We start from the raw sequence: 21,779 nt of genomic DNA, 5'->3' as shown, positions 1-21,779 counted from the left end.
TATAACATTTCTTATATTTTGTTAAAATAAATCATACTAAACGTGCACTTATGTAAACAAAAACTACACTACACCTAGGCCTTAAGCTTCACTACATAAATAATATACATACATACATAGATATCTTATTAACGCTTGGAAAATCTTTTATCAAAATTAGAAATTAGAAAAGAAGATTAAATTATGAATGAAAATTTTATGAAAGCAATTACTATAGTGATAATTTAATTATCATATTTTTAACAATTCTATATCATTATTATGAATAAAAAAGTTAGAAAATTTCAAATGAATTAAAATATAAAATACTATCTTATAATTTTTACTGCATAAATAATAAAGTAGAATAAAATAAAGTAGAATCAGGGAGGAAATGAAAATGCTCACGCTTATGGATCTAGTTGTTCCCGGACTAATGCTGCACCATGCGGCTAAGTGCTGAGTTTAATTAACATTAGCATGTACAAGAACCTAGAAAATTAGGGATCTGCCCTGTTTGGTTGCATACTAGCATAGACAAGAACGTATTGAGTTTCATTCCAAATTCCATTGAGTTGTACAAGAAACATTTAATTATACGGTTCTACGGAAAAGTTCATATCTACTATCCTATCCGAGATAGATAAGTATAAGAATGATAAAATCGTGCAATAATGAAACTAATTGTAAATTAAGAAAGAGAAATTAATTGTTTACTATATTTTTGAAAGATGGCACATATAAAGCAGAGTTAGAAATAGTACAAACTGTTAGAATATAATAATTTACCAACAAAAAATAAAGGAAATAAATTTCTGCCGTTGAGAAAATCTAAACTGATCTTCGTCTTTCCCCTTGACTCTTGATACATGCATGCGCTCTTCTTTTTTTATGTCTTCTCGAGCGCGGATCTTCTTTAGCTTTAACGAAAAGCTCTCCTTCAGAATAATTGAAGGAATTGATTCTTCAGAAACTGTGGAATTCGAACACGATTGTTTTGTAGGTTGACTTCACAGTGATTGATTGCCTTATCTTATGAATAAAAGAGTCAACGGGAAACAGCATTCTCGCCTTCTGCAACGAAGCATCCTCTTCTCAGGCGAAGATGTCGGGATTCATCCTCTTCTTCTTGATTCGTCTTTCTCTTCTCGTACAAATATATACTATTATGCATTTAATAGAAGTAAAACTGGAACATTGTATTCTTTCCAAAAGTATTCACTAATATTTACCTCTGGAATAATAGAGCAATGAAGCTGGTGTGAAATCATTAAAATTTACGTTTTATAAAATGTTATTTTTAACACCAAAAAAATTTGTTACCTCTACACCAATAAACCACGTTCACTTGCTGTTGTTGGTAGTGGTAGTGGTGATATTGATGTCCTTCGTCTTACCCTTCTTCTTTTTTCATCAGCTATTTTTCGATTACAAGCTGTCTTTCTTGTACATCTTCTTTTTCTTCTTTATTTTTTAAAGAAATATTTTGATGGTTCGGGCACGGCATTCTTCTTCAATCTTTTCCTTTTATTCGTATTTTTTGTAGGATTTGCTTTGAACATTTCGGATAAAAAAATGATCGGCACAGACATCCATATTACTTAAAGTGGAGCGACATAATATTTTAAATTGGGATTGCCTGTTAAAAAAGTAGTACATATAGATAGTAATAGAAAGTAATTTAGATAAAAAGAGTAAGAAGAGTACAAAAGACAAAAATAGAATGACAGTCGTGGCTCGAAGCTGAGATGAATTTAGAAGTTAGCAATTACATACAGGGTTATCCATTTAATTCGGAACCCACGCTCGTGAGAACATTGAAAATGGCAACATTGTACATGTACACATACTACTGCAATCAAATATTGCGAGTCAACTATCGAATACTGATTAAATCTGTCATTTAAAGATACATTCGGCTTCTTATCATCCTATCATAAACAATTTCCGTCGTTTGCCAATTAGTTCGAACGGACTTAGGCACTGCAATATGAGAATTAAATTAATATATTTTTTATTTTATTATCATATTATTTGTTAAATGTTATCAACATTACATCAGAAAACTGTAAATTCTTGGATACATACGTGGAATAGCGTGTTCGTAATGGACACGTGTTCATTCACTCTTAACATCTGTCGCTTCAATTACTATATGTGTTGTATACATGTATGTACATATAATAACAATTAAAACGAAAGAGAAATTCAATTTTTCGTAAGATACTCTTAACAATTCCTCGAAAGGTACTTTTTATTGTTATTAATATTTTAATTGAGTGTTTATTTAGTACATGCTTTAACCTTTCCATACAAGATGTTTACATTATAAATCGATAATAATTTGTTATGAACTAGTACAGTTAAAAAATATAAGATGTGTGGAATTTGGGCTCTCTTTGGATTAGATGTACCATCTTTAACCAATATTTCTGAAAACTTTGAGAGGATAGCACATCGTGGTCCAGAAGCATTTAAACTTGAATTTGATCATGCAGTTAAGGTATGATTTCATTAAAACTTTTCGAAGAACTTTTCAAACAATTATATATACATTTATTAACGTAATTATATAATATAAACAAATTTTTGCAATCTTTTCTTGCAGAATGGTTATCTTGGGTTTCATAGATTAGCAATTGTAGACAATCTTCATGGAATGCAACCAATGAGACTTTATCAATATCCACATTTATTTTTACTATGCAATGGTGAAATTTATAATTGTCAAAAGGTAACACTGTCATTATTCGTTATTGTTTATTTAAATATTATTTTATTTTCAGATAATTGTTTCACTTATTACATAATAAACGTAATTTTATAGCTTGGTATGGAACATGGATTTACATATACAACCAGATGTGATGTTGAGGTGATAATACATTTATATGTACATCTTGGTATTGAAAATGTGACAAAAATGCTTGATGGAGTTTTTGCATTCTGTTTAATGGATATTGAAAGTAGAAGGATTCTTATTGGTAGAGATCCCTATGGTATTAGACCTCTTTTCCGATTAAGCTCTGATGATGGACAACTTGGGATTTGTTCAGAGAGCAAAGTAATAAATTAAATGTATATTCTTTCAGTATGAAATAAACATTTTTTATATTAAAATGTTTTCTTAGGGGCTTATGGAAATAACTAAACAAATGACATCGAAATGGACATTGGAGCCATTTCAACCAGGAAGTTATGAAGAATATGAAATTTTAAACGATGGTAGAACGAAATTATTAACAAAAGTAAACTATTATCAACCTGGAGACGAGCCTCATTTTGCAGCTTTTGTTCCTTATAATAGTTTGTTGAAACATGTAATATTGTAGTATTTATAAACCTTAAATAAACAAAATAATCTAATAAATTATATTTCAGGTTTGAGTAGTACAGATGTATATGGAAATATAAGAAAGCTACTTTCGGTTGCTGTGAAAAAAAGATTCATGTGTGACAGAGAAGTTGGTTGCCTATTATCAGGTGGCCTAGATTCCAGTTTAATTGCTGCTTTACTTGTAAAACATGCAAAGGAGATGAAATTGCCATATAAAATAAAAAGTTTCGCAATTGGTATGGGAGACAGCCCAGATATTATTGCAGCCAGACAGGTTGAAAGTTACATTTTTATGTAATGATACGTTCCTCAGGTTCATAATTAAGTATAATAATATTTATTAGGTTGCAGAACATATAGGAACAGAACATCATGAAGTAATATTTTCCAAAGATGATGTAGTTGATATTTTGGACAAACTCATTTATCAATTAGAGACCTGTGATATTACTACAATTCGAGCGTCTATTGGGTAAATTACATTCTTCCAACAAAGTATCTTAATTTTATGAATAAATAATTTGTACATGTTCAGAGATATTAATTTTATTTTCAGTATGTATCTTATCTCAAGATACATAAAATATAACACAAAAGCAACTGTAATATTTAGTGGAGAAGGTGCAGACGAGTTGGCACAAGGATACATTTATTTCAGAGATGCACCAAATGCAACAGAAGCTCACAATGAGTCTGTTCGATTATTGAAAGATATATATTTATATGATAGCTTGAGAGCAGACAGAACAACCAGTGCATTTAGTTTAGAATTACGAGTTCCATTCTTAGATATCCAATTCACAAATTATTATCTATCATTAGATGCTGCTTCAAGACAGCCTCAAGGTATGATCTAATAAAATAAAATAAAAATTGACGGATTAAATTAAAATTTAAATGTATTATTCACTACAGGAGGAATTGAAAAATATTTATTAAGATCTGCATTTGATGATACGAATCTGTTACCGTCAAATATATTATGGAGACATAAAGAAGCTTTCAGCGATGGTGTAACATCGTTTAAGAAATCGCTTTTCCATATTATAGATGACATAGTAGATACCCGTATTTCACACGAAGAATTAGAAAAAGCTTATTTAAACTTCCCTCATTGTCCTCCAAAAACCAAAGAAGCTCTTTATTACAGGTTTAATATTTATCTTTGTACTTACTTTATGCTTTACTAGTACTCTAAAAATAAATATTAATTTTTATACTTCAGAAAAGTTTTTGACAAACATTATGCAGAACAAGCTAAAAATTTTATGCCATACTTTTGGATGCCACGGTGGACAAAGGGAGTTTGTGATCCATCTGCAAGATTTATTGCACATTATAAAGCAGATGTAGAAAACAATCATAAAAAAAATAAAGCAGAGATTAAAAATGCAAGAATCAATTAATATCCTGAATATGCACAGACATTTAATTATTATATAAATTAGTTAAAAAAACAATGTGTAAGGAATGTCTGTAAAAGAATATTTTCTCTGTTGCAATAATGTAAACATTTGAGTACTAAAATATTTGTATAAATAAATTACCTTGTCTTTATTAATTTTTCTGTCATTTCTAAAGACAGTAATGATAAATACTAATGGCGAGAAACGTAAAGATACGAAATAATTTTTTATTATAAGGAAAAAAATTTATTGAATTGAAATTACCCCTGGTGGGACTCGAACCCACAATCCCCGGTTTAGGAGACCGATGCCTTATCCATTAGGCCACAGGGGCTTGTAGAAGAGAATTCTTACATCTTTAAATTGCTGTAAAAATATAAAAAGATAAATATTATTAATAAATTAATATAGATATAAATACTATTCCTAAAATATTTACATTTTTCTATTGCACACATATATCTATATATACACATATATCATAAAATAATTAGAAATCAATAATGCAGCTGTTATACGTTATACTGGTAAATTACAAAATGGTGACACATAGTATCTTGTAGTAACATCGTTGTGTGCTCTTTTTATCTTTAGAATGCACTTTCATCAGATAGTCAGAATTTGAATAGGGCTAGAAAGAAATATTCCAACGTAAGTTGGAGCATATGTAATCTTTTGCTTGCCGTAAATTGCTTTTAATAAAAGTAATGTTAGTAGTAAATATACCGTTGTATATAATACAAGCTATGTTATTTTTTTATTCTTTACAGATGATGTCAACAAGATATGTTTCTTTTATATCTGGAATAATAATAGCTTCATTAACATGGGCCTCTAGTTTATATCTTTATTCAAGATTATCTCAAAATACTAATACTGCAAATCCAACAATGTTAGTATTAGAGAATTCAAAGTTGGGAAAAGAATCTCAATTTTATCATAAAACTTATAGTAATCAACATCTTAAATTCCACAATAATTTAATTGCTCATCATGACAAACAAAGTATGATAGATAAAGGCACTTATAATTTAAGGAGAAATGCCTTTAAAAATAGTGACAAACTATTACAGCAATTACAACCTGTACCAGTAAAACCTGCTGTTACATTAGGACAAGGTATATTCAAAAAGCTAATATTTATTTTTAATTTTTGATATAATATTTTTTAATATTATTTATCATTATATCATGTATAATTGTTTTTTAAACCATTAATTCGATTCCATATTGATATTGTATTTATTTATAGGTTTAGATGAACTAGGAATGGTAAAAAATTTTGAAGATCAACGAAAACGAGATGAAGGATATAAAAATTATTCCTTTAATATATTAGTATCAGATAACATTGGGTTGCATAGAGAATTACCAGATACAAGGCATAAATTATGTGAAATACAAAAGTATTCTTCTAAGTTACCAAATGCTAGTATTGTTATATGTTTTTATAATGAACATTATATGACACTTTTAAGATCCTTGCATTCCATTATTGATAGAACTCCTGCAAGTCTTCTACATGAAATTATCTTAGTAAATGATTGGAGTGATAGCAAAGCGTTACATGAAAAAATTAACACGTACATTGCCAACAATTTTAATGGTAAAGTGAAATTTTTTAAAACAGAAAAACGAGAAGGATTGATCAGAGCAAGAATGTTTGGTGCAAGGAAAGCAACTGGAGAAGTTTTAATTTTCTTAGACAGTCATATAGAAGTAAACAAAAGATGGATAGAACCCCTCCTCTCACAAATTGCTCATTCAAAAACTATCATTGCCATGCCAGTTATTGATATAATTAATCCAGATACATTTCAATATACTGGTAGTCCTCTGGTAAGAGGAGGTTTTAATTGGGGTTTGCATTTTAAATGGGATAATGTGCCAGTTGGTACATTTGTCCATGATGAAGATTTTATAAAACCTATAAAGTGAGAATATATGTGTACTTATTTAGTTACATATGTACTAATATAACAGTTTCCTGTAATATATATGTTAGCAATTATTATTCAATAGGTCTCCAACAATGGCTGGAGGTTTATTTGCAATGGACAGAAAATACTTTACAAAATTGGGAGAATATGATGCTGGTATGGATATCTGGGGTGGTGAAAATCTTGAAATATCATTTAGAGTAAGATAATAATTTTTTTAACCATATATTTTTTATTCCAATAATAATTTGTAATGTCTTTTAGATTTGGATGTGTGGTGGAAGTATTGAATTAATACCATGCTCAAGAGTTGGACATGTATTTAGAAGAAGGAGACCATATGGTACATTTGATCAACATGATACTATGTTGAAAAATTCATTACGCGTCGCACATGTTTGGTTAGATGAATATAAAGATTACTTTTTAAAAAATGTTCAAAAAGTTGATTACGGTGATATTTCGGAAAGATTAAATTTAAGAAAGAGATTAAAATGTAAAAATTTTGCATGGTACTTAAATGTAGTATACCCTGAACTAGCATTACCAGATGATAATAAAAATAGATTAAAAGATAAATGGGCAAAAATCGAACAGAAACCGATACAACCCTGGCATTCTAGAAAAAGAAATTATACTGATCAATATCAAATTAGACTTTCTAATTCAGCATTATGCATTCAAAGTGAGAAAGATATTAAAACAAAAGGTTCTAAGCTTATATTAGCACCATGTTTAAGAATTAAATCACAGGTAATTAAATACATTACATCTCTTCAAATTAAGTTTCTTTAAATTTATTTCAATTTTCATAGATGTGGTTTGAGACTGGTAAAAACGAATTAGTACTTGGCCAGATGCTTTGCATGGAAGGAGCTGAGAAAGTTCCAAAGCTTGGAAAATGTCATGAGATGGGTGGCAATCAAGAATGGCATCATAAAAATACTGTAAGTACTTATTAGTTCTCCAATATTTACAATTTTAAATTATATTATATTTAATGAGTAAATATATTTTGTTTAGAATAATACACCTATATATAACATGGCAGCTGGCACATGCTTGGGAATAATGCGGGGAGTAAAAAGTACACAAATAGTAATGGATTTGTGTACTAAAAAAGATACAAGCTCTATATCATGGGATTTGGTACACTCTAAAATTCTTTTAAAAGAAATTAGGTGACATCAAATGGGGTAATGGTAGTTACAGAAATAAAAGATAAAAAATAGATTTTTAGAGAAAAAAGGTAATAAGAGGAAAATTATCATAAATATTATCATAAATTTTAACAAGCGTTTGTGATATGGAATAGATTATTATGAAATTTTTAGGATTTTTATATTGTTTTATACGTTGCATTCTATAATGTTATTTTACATTATGAAGATGAAATAATTATTATTATTATTAAAAATGTATAAAAGTAAAAATTGAATTTTTAAACAATTTTAAATACAATTTTAACCAATTTTTAATATTATGGAACGGTTATTATAGCTGATATTTTATTAATAGAAATGAATTTCTCTGAAAGTAGAAACATATAAAACATATACATATTTAATCATATGTGTAGATATGTACATATATGTATATTTGTACATACATTGTAACTTCAAGTCAATGTAAGTCAGTGCAGTTAAATGCAGATGTCAAGCTCAACGTGTCGTGTGTTATGCGGTATCGGAACCATAAATAATGTGTCATCAAGGTTTAAGCTGGAGATCCACTGGCAAGTTACGCTAATCCAAGAACATTTGCTTCAATCTATTTATATGAAGCCGTTTCCATTAGCAACCCAACTGACCCAGCCACTTGAAAAATCGATTCTGTACATATATATGGAACCATTTCTACTTAAGCTAAGTTCAAGTGCCTTGAAGGCCCATTTAACTCGGGCTAGCATGAGATTGCCTCGTGACTTACAAAAGCTTATCAAGGGGCCTTTTCCTCAATGATTTTATGTGATGATTTTAATGAGTTCCGATGAAATTTCGGAAAAGTCATGTACCGAAATCCGTTATCTTCAGGACAAAATGTATGTCGCGCATCGTAACAAAACAACATACAGATTTTCTGATGACCCACACGCCTTCACTCCTTTGTACTCGCATCAGGCAGCCTTACAAACCACCTACAAAAATGACATCTAATAAAAAGATTTGTACATCGATCATTCGAAATAGCTATTAACCAATAACATTATTTCTATATAGCTGGGAAACCCAAAAGTTAACGTGATTCGATTCAAACAAATAGATAGATCAGATTAGATTCTCTCGAAAGTATAATATTGACATAAATAATGAATATCATAATGACAAAGAAATTTTCTGTCATAAAATACGGTATATACATTTGGCTGCTAATTGATAAAAACCCAAAATTTATTAATTTTATTTATATTTTTAAACCCTCGCAACAAGTTTTTTGTGCACTACTAATAAATTTTCGACATAAATAGGTTAATAATTTTTTATAAGGAATGCTATGATGAATCGATTAATGTATTAAAAAATGTAAAACGTTTCATTTAAAAAAGTGAAGTTGATCTTCGGTTCCCAGACAATTTTTACGATACAGCCATGAAAAAATGGCATATAGCTTTACAGTGATTTCGACATACAATATGTAGGGTCAAATTTTCTATTTTCACTTTTACTCGCCTTAATTGCAAATATTATGTCCATTGCTCCCTAACTGTTTGAGTCTCAAGCAGCGCAATCACGCTGTTTAGATTTTGTGTCGGAAAGGACGACTGACGGTATTTTCTATTTCATTGTTATCTTCTCAATAATTTTGATTGGACAAAACATGAAATATTTATAAACTAATAGTACGCATATATAATAATATAGATGTATTTCATAAAGTAACAAATATGACGAACACTATTGCGCCGCTTGGTTCTCTTCGCAATTGATTCAGACAAGCGTTATTTCGCTGTTCGGGATTTTTCGACCCTGTTTTTTCAATGACCCCTGGGTCTTAAATGGGTGAACAAGGTAAAAAGACCATGGTAATTGTCGATATCGCACCCATTTCATTGATTTGAATAATTTTTAGATATGTTGTAGAAATCAATATTTTGAACAACTTTTTGCGATATATATAACTGCTGCTTGACTTTAGTTTACGAGATATTCGCAAGAAATTGTCGGTACCACTACACTACATTCTGTCTATAATTGTATGTCCCTGACAGTGTCACAGAACCATAAATTAGCAATAGAAAAACCAAGAGAGTCTAACGAACATCCTGCAGGCCATCGAAATAACAATGTAGAGAGTGTTCCAGTGTCAGAAAACAGTAACAGCATGGCAACCTCTGACTTGGATCCCGGCGACACGCCTTCCATAGGAGCCAAACCCATAGTATATAAACCTTCCTAAAATCAGCTCTCGACGTTCTCTGTTATAACTCTGAACCGTCACTCTGTTGGATTCATACAATAAATTTTACTACTATATCTAAAGTTCATTTCTTTACCTTATTTGTGAAACGTTCAAACTGCAACGCGAGGAGATCACCGGTAATCTGTCAATTTCGTGATTTCCCGTGTCTCCGACGTGACAACAGCATATGCGTCTGTTTGGTTGTTGACCGTTGACTGTTTATCTTCTGTTTATAAACAAGGGAGCTTAGAAGTTCTATGCACAACATGTATTTGTGAGACTGTAAGAAATATCTGGAGTAATCTAATTAAAAGTGAATAAATATAATCAATGTATTGGATTTGGGTTAATTTTTTCAATCTAAGCCACCGAGAGGCGACCGAAAACGCCTCCGCAAAATAAGAACAATTGTACTTTTTGTAAAATAATCAGTTATCCATTCATCTACTATCTTTATAATTACATAATTTATTATTTGTCTACACTTCACGATGATCGGATTGAGAAGCTTAACCCAAACCCAAACTTAATACATTAATGATATTCACTTTTAATTGAATTATAAGTTGTAACAGACGTTTCTTATAGTCTCACATATGTAGGTTGTGCACAGAGCCTTTAAACTCGGTCGACCCTTCTTTATAAACAGAAGCTAAGCGATCGGCGACCGGTAATCAATATACAGTGTTATCCACTTAACTCGGAACACGCGTTCGCGAAAACATATGAGAGTGGCAACATTGTAACATGTACGCTTATTGTTACAGTCAAATGTCGCTCGCCATGAGCTGTTGTTAGAAGTATGATTAGGCGAGAACAGAGAGCGGTTTGGTAGTCGCCGAAGGATTTTAACACTAGAACTACCGGCATTTGAGACGTAGCTATCTCTACGAAAGCCAGTCGAAATGACTGATCTTTAAAAAATACGTAATAGTAGAATATTTTTATATTTATTGATCTATTATTATCTCACAAAAGGAACTCCATGTTCTGAGATCATAAAAACTATATAACAACAACATTAACAATAAACACAATAATGAAGAATATTCAGTACCAAAACCTTTGGTAACAAGAATGTTAAAATAAATTTCCATTGGTAAATATAAGAAGTATAATATAATAATATAATTATAAGCGTAATAAGCGTAATAGAATAAATAAAATATAAATATAATTTAAATTATTAAGTACAAAATTTATCATTCTTCACATTTCTTACAAACGCAAACATTCTTCTGTGTGCATTTTTCGCAAACATATTTTTTACAAAGATTGCAAATGATGGTGGTCTTATTATTATTACAGTACCCTATCTGATACCATTTGCGAGAATAAGGTGAGTTCTTTGACGTACTTCCGATCTCAGATGCTCTATGTTCTATCCGTGATTTTTTATTGTCAGCGGCAAGTTGATCTGCTAATTGAAACATAAAATTTTTTCTAGATGTGGTGTTTTTATATAAAATCCAAGCAATTATGCCAGCTAAATCTAAAATATTAAAAAATACTTGGAAATGGCCACCTTCTTGATCCCGATTTCACGCTATATTTTTTTGCCATTTGGTTTGCTATATCTACCAAAAATTTTGTTTTATTATAAAATTAGACCGTTTCAGGTAGGCCCTTTTCGCTTTTTCCTAAATAAGGAAATCCATTTACAACATACTTTGTTTAAACATCAGATGCCAGCCAAAATTTAATTCCGAATTTGTCGGGTTTATTCGGTAAATATTGCGTAAACCTGCATCTGGCTTTTGTTGGGAAAAGTAGCTCGTCTATTGTAATGTTTACACCAGATTTATAGAAATTCTGGCTGTTTTCAATAAACTTGTCCCATACGAATGATATTAGTGCAAATTTGTCATTTTTCAAACGTTGACTTCTATCATCTTTTTTATCAAATCGAATAAATGTCAATATTTCGACAAACTCATTCCGACTCATTGTGCTGGAAAAGAAGCTTGGTCCCTATTTTGTACTCCACAAATATGAAAGTTTTAAATTTTTCGCTCCGTATGCTCCCCGTACAATATTCTAAGGAATGCTTTCAATTTTATTTCTGTAAGGGTCCATTTTTTACCCAAAACTCGAGAGTCTTCTGATTCGGTGCAAGATATTATACGTTGCGACATATGGCTGTCGATCAGTAAGGAAAATGCGCTAATTACTTTATCTTTCGTGATACTTTTTTTGCATATCCTGTGGGCCGGATATGTCTTTGAATATATTGTGCAAGGGTAATCTCCCAGAAGCTGACCCTTCTTGAATTCTTTCCCATTTGGTTTCGTTTACGGCAATTTCATTTAGACTAGCTTGTACATTTTCTATTTCACTTTCAGAACTTGAAAGCACCCGAGCACGTCTTCTTTTGCGTGCATTCAAAATGTTCTCTGACTTACTTTCTGAGGATTTATTTTCTTTGTCGCTAATGTTACTATTACGTTTATCACTACAAATTTCAATTTCTCTTTCCCCTGGTTCACTTCCTTCACACTCAGAGAATTCACTATTCTCGATATCAAAGCATTCCATTGGTATCCTTTTCAGTTTTTGCAACAATTCGGATGCTTCCAAGGCTTTTAAAAATATGCTTTATAAAACGAAAAATCTGGTCTTATTCCAACGACTGTGCTCTACAGAATAACCAGTCAATTTGACTGGTACTGGTATAAGTAGCCATGATACAAAAGTACTTTCATTCTAAATGAATAAAACAAAATTAAAGTTTATTGTATTATTCCTTTAGCTATCTCTGCAAAAGTCATTACATCATTGCGGAGAAAAAATGTAACATGAAGCAGGAATTTTGACTGGCGTGGTAGTGTAGTGTTAAATTTGACGTCACAGTAAGGAGAAGACGATCGCTGAGAAAGCGAGTCTGGCACTTTTGCTAGACGATTTCATGCCCCTGCTCGTTTCCAAAGCCAGCAGGCGCACCCAATTTTGTTCCCACATGTAACTTAATTTTTTTTCTAATAACTAATATCTTGGGTTAGGCTCACCTAAAATCTAATTACAATGTAATTTATTTTAAATATAAAATTACATTCAACTGCCAGAGCTATTAACGAAAATTGTCCACATTCTTGCAAACATCAAGGCCCTTTTCTGTTTCGTCCGGTAATTTACATTTTTAACATATTAAACATTTTCTTTTACGTCATAATTTAAAATTTGTTAATCTCTTTTTACAAATTAATTGCTATAACCTGATTTTGGATCGCTCCGCTGTGAATACGTCGAATGTAACAATAAGGAAGAAGTAAAGCAATTGAGATACAATAAGACAGCTCACACAATTCATATTTAGACAGAACAGTTTAAAAAAATAGAAATTAATTTAACTCTCACACTGCGATGGTACCGCTTGGACTAATTAGTGAAGGACGGAAGTTATTTATGTTAGAACGATAAGAAACCGAACGTATCTCTAGATGATTGATTTAACATCAATATTCAACAGTATTCATCATAGATGATTTGCAACATTTGATTGTAGCAGTACACGTACATGATACACTGTTGTCATTCTCAATGTTGTCGCAGCACGAGTTCCGAGTTAAGTGAATAACTTTGTATACATTGTCATCGGTATAATATTAAGTGTTTAATACTAATTGTGTATTTGTTGTTTATTCATGATGCGATATGATCTAGTCTGCACCTTGGTTATCATCTATTCAGTCAGCCAGATATCCAATCTCGATTCAAGAATCAAGAGATATCTGATTACTTTCTTTGGAGCAGATCACTTTTCCGACATTCAACAAAACAGAAAGAATTAGAATTCCGAAAAGAATTAGCGGGAATGGCGATGAGCGCGCCCCGAGAGTGTTCTCGGTGTGGCGTCTTGGCTTCTGAGTCGAGGCGTCCTCCGAGAAACGGACAGAATGATGGTAATGAGTGCCTCGCTGCCCTTGAGAGGAGGGTCGAAGAACTCGGAATCTCTATCATAAAGGTCATCACGGCCCAGACAAAACCGATGGCGTCATCATCGCTCCCTCGGGAGTAGCAGGGTAGTGAGTGGAGGGTGGTGCGGTCGAAGAAAAAGAAGGGAAGAAAGAAGAAAACCACTAGAAGTGCGGCGGAGAGCCAGGTCAACACGGCTCCGCCTACAAAAGGTGCACAGCCTGGGAGAAGGGCAAATTACACCTCGAAACCCAAGGCCGCCGCATCGACAGGGACTTCAACAAAAACCTCGAAAGGAGCGCCGGTTTCAACACCAAGGAAGACCGTGCTCTCTCGCTTACCGCGATCGTCAGTGGTTACTTTGACCCTGAGCGAGGGGGCTAAGACATTGTCATGTAGAATTCAGGGTTGAATGATAAAAGAAGAGAATACTGAGTCGTAACCCAACTACTAAGCTCCTTTATTACAAATTTACCACTTACAAGCAATAGACTGACACTGAACCGGAGAAAGGGCTGAGCAAGAACTGCCCGAGCTGTCTGAAGTCTCGGCTTATATACATTTTGGTTTTAGGATGTTGAGGGGTTTGGTGTAGGTTATGATGTGAAGAAGTATCCGAAGGTCGAGGACTAAAGAGTAGACTAAAGTGTGTCATAGCTTCTGTATAGGCTATGATGATAGGATGGTGATGTGTCCAAGGGAGTCCGAAGTTCGGTAGTCAATGTCCTATCCTGATGTGGACTAAGGTGCGTCACAGCCTTGGTGTAGATTATAATGATAAGGTGGTGATGTGTCGAAAGTAGTCTGAAGCTCGGAGTCTATGTCTTATCTCTGATTACTGTTTCTGAGCGGATGGCCTTCTTGAGCGTGTGACGACATCGTACGCGAAGGTGATAAAGGCGGCTAGAGGGAAAATCCTGCTAGCCGAAGTTGACATCGAGACTGTTAGGATGCGCAAGGCCATGACTGGCGCTATTATTGTAGAGGTCGCCGGCGACAAAGACCGGGAAAAGGCGTTCACGTTGGTGTCGCGTAATAATTCAACAAAATGACAGAAAAAATGTCGATCTCAAAACAGGAGATCGAGCTCTTTATTTCCACACACTTATACAATGATTAATGGTAAACTTTTTATGATGTTCGCGGTTTACAACGATAGACAGGGTAGTTCGGACTTATGCAGATTAGCTCGGGTGATTTTGGGAGGAGTATTTTATTTGTTGGAGTGGGAGAAAGACTCTGGTCGTACGGATGTATCATACGTTTAGAGTGACTGGATGTTACCCTAGACTTTGGTCGTACGCATGTATCATATGTTTAGAGTGACTGGATGTTACCCTGGCGGCCACTCATGATAAGGCGCTTGGGATTAGCTATCTTATCACATAATGAGTCAAATTTACCTTGTGACACTGGCGACGCGTCTTGCACAGATCTTGAACCCGGCCCGATCTTGGCTCCAGCCAAGATGACGGAGTTGCGTGTGGTCGGGTTTGACGTGTCCGTAGACAAGGAAGAGCTGCGGGGCGCCCTGGCGCTGGCCGTGGGATGTGACAGTGCGGAGGTGCAGATCGGGGAGATCGACACCTCCAGAAGCGGCCTTGGCTCGGCCTGAATGCGTTGCCCATTGGCCGGAGCGCGCAAGCTTTCCCAGGCAAAAAGAGTCGCCCTGGGCTGGTCCACTGCAAGAGTCGAAGCCATCGGGAAGAAGCCCTTGCAGTGCTTCAAATGTTTGAAGCTCAGACATGTCAGGGCGACGTGCGTGTCCACGGTGGACCGATTACACCTATGTTACAGGTGTGGCGAATCCGGCCACCGTGCCAGAGGCTGCCCTGATACTTGACTTGTGTGAATCCCTGGGTGCACCCGCCGCCCACCGTATGGGCGTGCAATCTCCCCAAGGCAAGGAAGAACAGGCGGGAACCCGCTGGGGCAGCAAGGCAGGGCGACAACGCGGCTAGCCAGCCGCTAGTCGAAGGAAGCACTGCCAAAGCGGTAGATGGCCGGGAGGAGGCCATGGAATTGGTACAATAAGTTCTACCGCATCCTCCAGACAAATTTAGGCCGATCGAGGCGGGCGCAAGACCTGCTCTTCCAGACCATCTAGGAGAGCAGGTTCGCCTTGGCGATGGTGGCTGAGCCCTATCGAGTAATCGATTTCCCTATCTGGGTCTCGGACCTGGACTGCTTAGTCGCCATGACTTGGACGTCAACGCTAGGCACGTCCGCCTCCGGTACCCTTCTCGACCGTGGCAACGGATTCGTCGCGATCGAATGGGCCAGCATGATAATGGTGGGCGTTTACGTTTCCTCCAACAGCGCTTTCGACAGCTTTTTGGACGGGGTCCGCGACTGCGTGGCGATATCTTCCCCGGCAAGTCCTCGTTCTGGGAGACTTTAATGCCCATACCACGCAGTGGGGAAACCCCAGGACGGACGCCCGCGGCCGGGAGCTGTCGGATTGGGCTCCTAGCCTCGGTCTCCTGCTGGTCAACAGGGGCTCGGCGAGCACTTGTGTAATGTGGAGGGAATACTCCGTAGTTGATCTTACGTGGGCCACCCCTAGTGAGTTCCGACAGATCTCGGATTGGGGAGTAGACGAGGAAACTGGGACTCTATCGGACTACCTTTACATCTTTATGAAGGTGGCTCCCGAGGTCTCGCCCGCTACGCGAGCCTGCAGCACCCCAGGAGCGAGGCACTCGCGCCCACCGCCATCAAGATGGCGTCTGAAGGAGCGAGATAACGACACGCTCCAGGCGGCAGCCATCGTGGGCCTTTAGAGCTGGGAAGCTGCCAAGGCGCGACGTAGATGAGGAGACGGAGGCCGTCCGGCAAGGCATGAGCGCGGCGTATGACGCCTCGATGCCGCGCTCTGTACCCGGTGGTAGACGCACCTCGGCTGTGTATTGGTGAACCCCTGAAATCGCGGAGCTTCGCGCCCGCTACGTTTGCGCCCGCAGAACGTTTCGGAGGGTACACCGCAGACGGATTCATGACGCAGACGAGATTTCCCGCCGTTACGAAGCGTACAGAGACACTCGACATACCTTACAGCGGGAGATCAAGATTGCGAGAGCCCGGTCCTGGATGGACCTTGTTGAGGCGGTCGATTCCGATCCGAGAGGGCGGCCTTACCGTACCGTTACGAAAATGTTACGCCACTGGGCCCCCTACTGACCGCCAACATGGACCCGGAGTTGCTTGCCGATGTCATCGGGACATTGTTACCACGGCAAGATGACATTGCGAGAGAGTCGCAGTCATCCTCCACTCGGTCGTTAGAGTAGCGGGAAAAATTGGCCGTGACTGAAGAAAAGCTCTGGTAGCGACGAAGAGGATAGCATCTCGCGATATGGCACCGAGTCCGAACGGGATCCCAGGTCGGATTTGGGTGGAGTCCATGAACATCTTGGCTCCCCGTCTGCGGCATTTATATAGCAGATGTCTGAAGGGGGGTGTCTACCCGCGGATATGGCGGACAGCTAGGCTGGTCCTGCTGCGGAAGGAGGGTCGTCCGTCTGACTCACCATCCACGTATCGGCCGGTATGTCTTCTGGACGAGGTGAGCAAGCTTTTTGAGAGAATAGTTGCCACCCGTCTAAAGACCCAGAAAGCGGGGAGGGTACCCGGTTGGCACGACAGCCATATTGGCTTTCGCCGGGGCCGCTCGACCGTGGACGCGGTGAATCGTGTGAGGGCCATGTCGGAGACCATGGTTTCCCGGACTGGTGTGGCGTTAGCTGTGTCCTTGGACATCACCAACGCGTTCAACGCCATACCATGGAAGGAGATAGTGGAGGCCCTAGAAAACTTCAAAGTGCCTCCCTAACTTGTTCGGGTCATCCGGGCCTACCTGGATGACAGGTGGGTCGAGTACATCGGCAGATATGGCGAAGAGCGAAGGCCCGTCGAGCGAGGTGTTCCACAGGGTTCCGTTTTGGACCCTGTCCTCTGGATCATCGCTTACGACGCGGTCCTTCGCTGTCCCCTGCCCCCGAGGACAGGCATGGTGTGTTACGCTGACGACACCTTGGTCCTGGCCGGGGGGCGTTGATGGTACGAGGCGCTGCGCCTTATCGAGCTCACGGTGGTGTGCGCCATTCAGTTCATCCGGAGGCTGAGCTTGAGCGTACCCCCGCCAAGTCCGAAGTCATTTGTTTTTACGACCCCCGGCGAAGAGGAACACCTCCGCCCGGCCTTTACATGGACATTGGTGGAGAGGATATCCAGGTGGGGTTCCAGATGAGATATTTGGGCCTCACCATCGACAGTCTGTGGACGTACGAGCCGCACTTCGAGCTCCTGATCCCTAAAGTAACGGCCGCAACCAACGCTTTATCCGGCCTACTGCCGAATATCGGCGGGGCCCGAGTCGGAGTTCGTCGGCTGTCCGAGGGGGTGGTTCTATCCCGTATTCTTTACGGGGCCCCGGTGTGGGCGGAAGGTCTGATGGCGAACCGTCGAAGTCTACTCCCGTTGAGGAGGCTGCACAGGACGACCGCCATTAGGATCGTTAGAGGATATCGAACCATATCCTATTTGTCGGCGTCTGTCCTGGCGGTTTCCCCTCCGTTCGAGCTTCAGACCTTGGCGTTCCGACGGGTGTATCAGCACCTAAGGGGCCTGGGCTCGAGCGGGCTTACTCTCCCTGTCGCGAGGCAGATGGCCTCGGACATCCGTGAAGAGGCGAGGATAGAGACCTGGCAGCGGTGGCGCTCCGATCTCCTCGCCGAGGATGCGGTGCGGACTCACCGTGGTGTAAGAGCTGTTCTCCCTAATTGGGAGGCACGGAGGGACCGTAGCGGCTCCTGCTGACCTTCAGGATAACGCAGGTGCTCACAGGACATGGAGCGTTCGGGGAGTACCTGCTAAGGATTCGGCGGGAGGTGAGTGACACTTGTCACCAGTGTCAGGAAGAGCAAGACACGGCGCAACACACGTTGGAATTCTGTCCAGCGTGGGCAGATCCGCGCCGTGTACTGCAGCTCGCCATTTGTGAGAGTTTTACCTCCTCGGCGATCGTCCACGCTATGCTGAAGGGGCAACAAGGGAGTACCACGCCTTCCGCTCCTTCTGCGAGCAAGTCATGCTCGCGAAAGAGTTGGCAGAGAGAGTCAGGGAGCAGCAGCGCCACCCGTCCAGAATTCCGCACCGTAGGACTTCGGTCGGTAGCCGCCGAAAAGCTGCGACTCCGCCGCCGCCCTACGTCGCCATAGGGATCGTCACGCCGAAGGAGTTTCTGGACCTCCTCAGACTTGCACGACGGCCCGTAGTCCGTGGCGTTAGGAGGCGTGGTCTCTCATGGCGACCAAATCGACAGGAAAGGCTCCCCAGAACACCCGGGGAGTAGACGAAGGAGTACCCCGGCAGTAATTCGAATGAGGCCTCGGGACACTCCTGCCAAACGTCAGGATGGCCACCGTGGGGTTTTAGTCGGTTTGAGTCCGACACTACCCCATCGCCTCCCAGAGGGCGGCGGGGTGTCCGTGAGTATTTCTCTACGTAAAAAAAAAAAAGTATAAATAAACGGACGCGATCGCGAGCGACACAGTGTATCACACAGACTATCTAAAGTATCTCCGAGTATCTCACGAGTGTTTATCGAGTTACGCGACGAGCATTAACGAGTATTTATTCCGCGATTTTATTTGGCGATTTATATTTTGTACTAACGACTCGCATATACGGTTGTACATTAATTTGTTATTTTAAATATATTCGACGGTTTCAACAACGCGCAATCTCGTTCTTTAAACCTCACGTACAATCCTCTAAAAATATAAATACCGTCGAGAAAAGCTCGTACAAATGTATTCGCAAAGATAGTAAGAAGTAAATGTAGTTTAAATTAATAATGTTTTGAGGAAACTCGTAGAAATTAGTAACCTTCAGCTATGTGAGATTTTTCGAAACAATGAAACACAATAGGAAACACAATATCGCTACCATCACTATCATTATCAAAAGGATCTACCGAATCACTATCCGCAATAATAACACACTTCTCACTACTGTCATCAATATTAAATTTTCTTTTTGCTGACATGATAAGTATAAGGATCGTTTAATTCTTTTAAGGAATTATAATCTAAACGTGTGAAAGTAAAAAGAATTACACATAACTAAAGAAAATATCGAGGACAACTGAACCATAAGTCTGACACGTGTTGTTTATCTTTGTCTCGAATGAAATACCAAGAGCTAGGCTCGTATTGTTTAAGTTTGGTCCGAACGAAGTACCACGAGTCAGGCTCGTGCTTATTGTTTTTGGCCCAAATTTCTTACCACGAGTTTCACTCGTTGTTGCAGGACAAAGGGTTAAACCTTTGCACTCGAGGACTTTTTCGGTCGGGCGTAGCAGCTACTCCGGATGATTTAGCGTATACGTGACGCGTGTCTTACAGCTAGCGTAAAATGATTTTATATACAAGTTAACTTACAAAAACATTATATTCTAATAATTTATCTATGTTTACATCTTTGAAAATATGATTTTGTAATATTAACTTCTATATTTTTTTTGTATGATAATTTATAAAGATTCATTCACTAAGATGCATTCTTGAATACAATTGATCTAATTTTTCAACAGTACAAAATCAAGTTCATCTTCATTTGAGCTAATTTCACTTCCGAAAACCATTTTTTTAGGGTTTCTAAACTGTAATACTTTTGCCATGAATCGAATCCGAACTAACGTTGGAGACGTTGTCAGAACCATAGTTTCGGAGGGATATGGGATTAAATATTTCATCTCCATTTTAAAGTCTAACACTTTACACTTCCTAACAAAGAACACAAAGAGCTAAGGAATCAATTTACAAACTAATATTGCACTCTCATCGATTGGAGATGTCGAAATCTAACATAAACAGGGACTGTCGTCTCTCGAGTCCAAAGAGTTAAACGTAAAACGAGTCTTAGCAGCTAGGAGGTTGCTAGATATTGCACAGTGACAAGTATGATCAAAGAAGATTCATAAGCTCAATCGACATAACCGAATTTTATAGCAATATTGTATTTGGTTTTAATCGGGAGCATTTCACTAATATGTTAATAAAATTTTTATTAACAGAAAATAAAAAATGCAGAAGTTTATAACTTATAATGAAAATACTAAAGGCGAATTCAAGGCAATCATATTTACAATACGTTCTATAGAAGTAACGTAGGCTTTAATATAGCAAAAACATTCTCGCGAGGAAAATAAATTTAATGTTAAATCTAAAAAATTATTGTGTATGGAGAATATATTAAAATTACTGCATCATTTCACTGACTTATTATCGTTAGAAAGCAAAGATTTTCTTTTCTCCTCTAAAAAAATATAATAAACAATTAATTTCTCTTTCTGAGGCAGCTGAGTTTACTTATTGCACGGTTTTGTTATTCTAGTATTTATCTATCTCGGATAGAAAAATATGAACTTTTCCATAGAACAGTATAATGAAATAGGCCTTTGTAGTATGGAACCACGGCAAATATATCTCGTTTGTGGTGCAACTAAATATGTTCTTGTATATGCTAACGTGCAACACCTTCAGCACATGGCCACATTGTGCAGCACCTGCAGTATAGAACAACTAGAACAATAGGTGTTTTTATTTTTTTTTTTTATTTTTAAATAAATCATTTTACAATTTGTCCATTAGGACATTTGGTAAAATATTATAGTTTGGGTTTTGATGAAATATAGCATGTGGATGGTTACCCCCAGCGGGACTCCATCTTCCAGGTTGTTTATTGTTCTATTGTGAGGTCTGCAGGGTGCTTCTTCTTCAGTCTTCTTTCTATTATTGTTTT

At 37.6% G+C, this 21,779-nt stretch overlaps 3 protein-coding genes, 1 long non-coding RNA gene and 1 other non-coding gene across 7 annotated transcripts; 2 read left to right on the top strand and 3 right to left on the bottom strand.

Annotated features, from left to right (window-relative positions):
* Positions 1 to 240: 240 nt before the first annotated feature.
* LOC122568468 lies at positions 241 to 1,897 on the bottom strand. The gene is made up of 3 exons (XR_006317084.1): positions 1,756 to 1,897; positions 1,303 to 1,618; positions 241 to 1,213 (listed from the first exon to the last, which is right to left on the bottom strand). It is a non-coding gene; the product is annotated as an uncharacterized LOC122568468 (long non-coding RNA).
* A 188-nt stretch (positions 1,898 to 2,085) lies between these two features.
* LOC122568465 (asparagine synthetase [glutamine-hydrolyzing]) lies at positions 2,086 to 4,859 on the top strand. 3 transcript variants are annotated; one of them, XM_043728215.1, is made up of 10 exons: positions 2,086 to 2,226; positions 2,338 to 2,482; positions 2,588 to 2,713; positions 2,807 to 3,043; positions 3,111 to 3,285; positions 3,361 to 3,590; positions 3,661 to 3,788; positions 3,873 to 4,162; positions 4,232 to 4,466; positions 4,542 to 4,859. In XM_043728215.1, exons 2-10 carry the CDS (start codon positions 2,357 to 2,359, stop codon positions 4,720 to 4,722), a joined length of 1,728 nt encoding a protein of 575 aa, XP_043584150.1. In that variant the 5' UTR covers positions 2,086 to 2,226; positions 2,338 to 2,356; the 3' UTR covers positions 4,723 to 4,859. The 3 variants fall into 3 exon arrangements, with proteins under 3 accessions (XP_043584150.1, XP_043584151.1, XP_043584152.1); XM_043728216.1 differs by having other exon boundaries at positions 2,091 to 2,226; positions 2,343 to 2,482; XM_043728217.1 differs by lacking the exons at positions 2,086 to 2,226; positions 2,338 to 2,482 and having other exon boundaries at positions 2,603 to 2,690; positions 2,766 to 3,043.
* A 124-nt stretch (positions 4,860 to 4,983) lies between these two features.
* Positions 4,984 to 5,056, bottom strand: Trnar-ccu. The gene has a single exon. It is a non-coding gene; the product is annotated as a tRNA-Arg (tRNA).
* Positions 5,057 to 5,230: 174 nt separating this feature from the next.
* Positions 5,231 to 8,050, top strand: LOC122568464 (polypeptide N-acetylgalactosaminyltransferase 35A-like). The gene is made up of 7 exons (XM_043728214.1): positions 5,231 to 5,373; positions 5,493 to 5,841; positions 5,975 to 6,656; positions 6,745 to 6,862; positions 6,927 to 7,415; positions 7,478 to 7,609; positions 7,686 to 8,050. Exons 2-7 carry the CDS (start codon positions 5,493 to 5,495, stop codon positions 7,845 to 7,847), a joined length of 1,932 nt encoding a protein of 643 aa, XP_043584149.1. The 5' UTR covers positions 5,231 to 5,373; the 3' UTR covers positions 7,848 to 8,050.
* A 4,183-nt stretch (positions 8,051 to 12,233) lies between these two features.
* On the bottom strand, positions 12,234 to 12,744 carry LOC122568388. The gene is made up of 2 exons (XM_043728066.1): positions 12,702 to 12,744; positions 12,234 to 12,640 (listed from the first exon to the last, which is right to left on the bottom strand). Exons 1-2 carry the CDS (start codon positions 12,742 to 12,744, stop codon positions 12,234 to 12,236), a joined length of 450 nt encoding a protein of 149 aa, XP_043584001.1.
* Positions 12,745 to 21,779: the final 9,035 nt, after the last annotated feature.

Source organism: Bombus pyrosoma, linkage group LG6 (genome assembly GCF_014825855.1).
Source record: "Bombus pyrosoma isolate SC7728 linkage group LG6, ASM1482585v1, whole genome shotgun sequence".
NCBI classification, from domain to species: Eukaryota; Metazoa; Arthropoda; class Insecta; order Hymenoptera; family Apidae; genus Bombus; species Bombus pyrosoma.
This window is presented reverse-complemented; position numbering and strand designations above follow the sequence as displayed.

Excerpts from the sequence above, each read along its gene's own strand:
- LOC122568388 (XM_043728066.1), bottom strand. The coding sequence starts at position 12,744 with ATGGCTACTTATACCAGTACCAGTCAAATTGACTGGTTATTCT. Across the intron at positions 12,641-12,701 it reads TCAAATTGACTGGTTATTCT|CCTTGGAAGCATCCGAATTG; the intron begins GTAGAGCACAGT and ends TATTTTTAAAAG.
- LOC122568464 (XM_043728214.1), top strand. The coding sequence starts at position 5,493 with ATGATGTCAACAAGATATGTTTCTTTTATATCTGGAATAATAATAGCT. Across the intron at positions 6,657-6,744 it reads GATTTTATAAAACCTATAAA|GTCTCCAACAATGGCTGGAG; the intron begins GTGAGAATATAT and ends ATTATTCAATAG. Across the intron at positions 7,610-7,685 it reads AATGGCATCATAAAAATACT|AATAATACACCTATATATAA; the intron begins GTAAGTACTTAT and ends TATTTTGTTTAG.
- LOC122568465 (XM_043728215.1), top strand. The coding sequence starts at position 2,357 with ATGTGTGGAATTTGGGCTCTCTTTGGATTAGATGTACCATCTTTAACC. Across the intron at positions 3,286-3,360 it reads AGCTTTTGTTCCTTATAATA|GTTTGAGTAGTACAGATGTA; the intron begins GTTTGTTGAAAC and ends ATTATATTTCAG. Across the intron at positions 3,591-3,660 it reads ATATTATTGCAGCCAGACAG|GTTGCAGAACATATAGGAAC; the intron begins GTTGAAAGTTAC and ends AATATTTATTAG.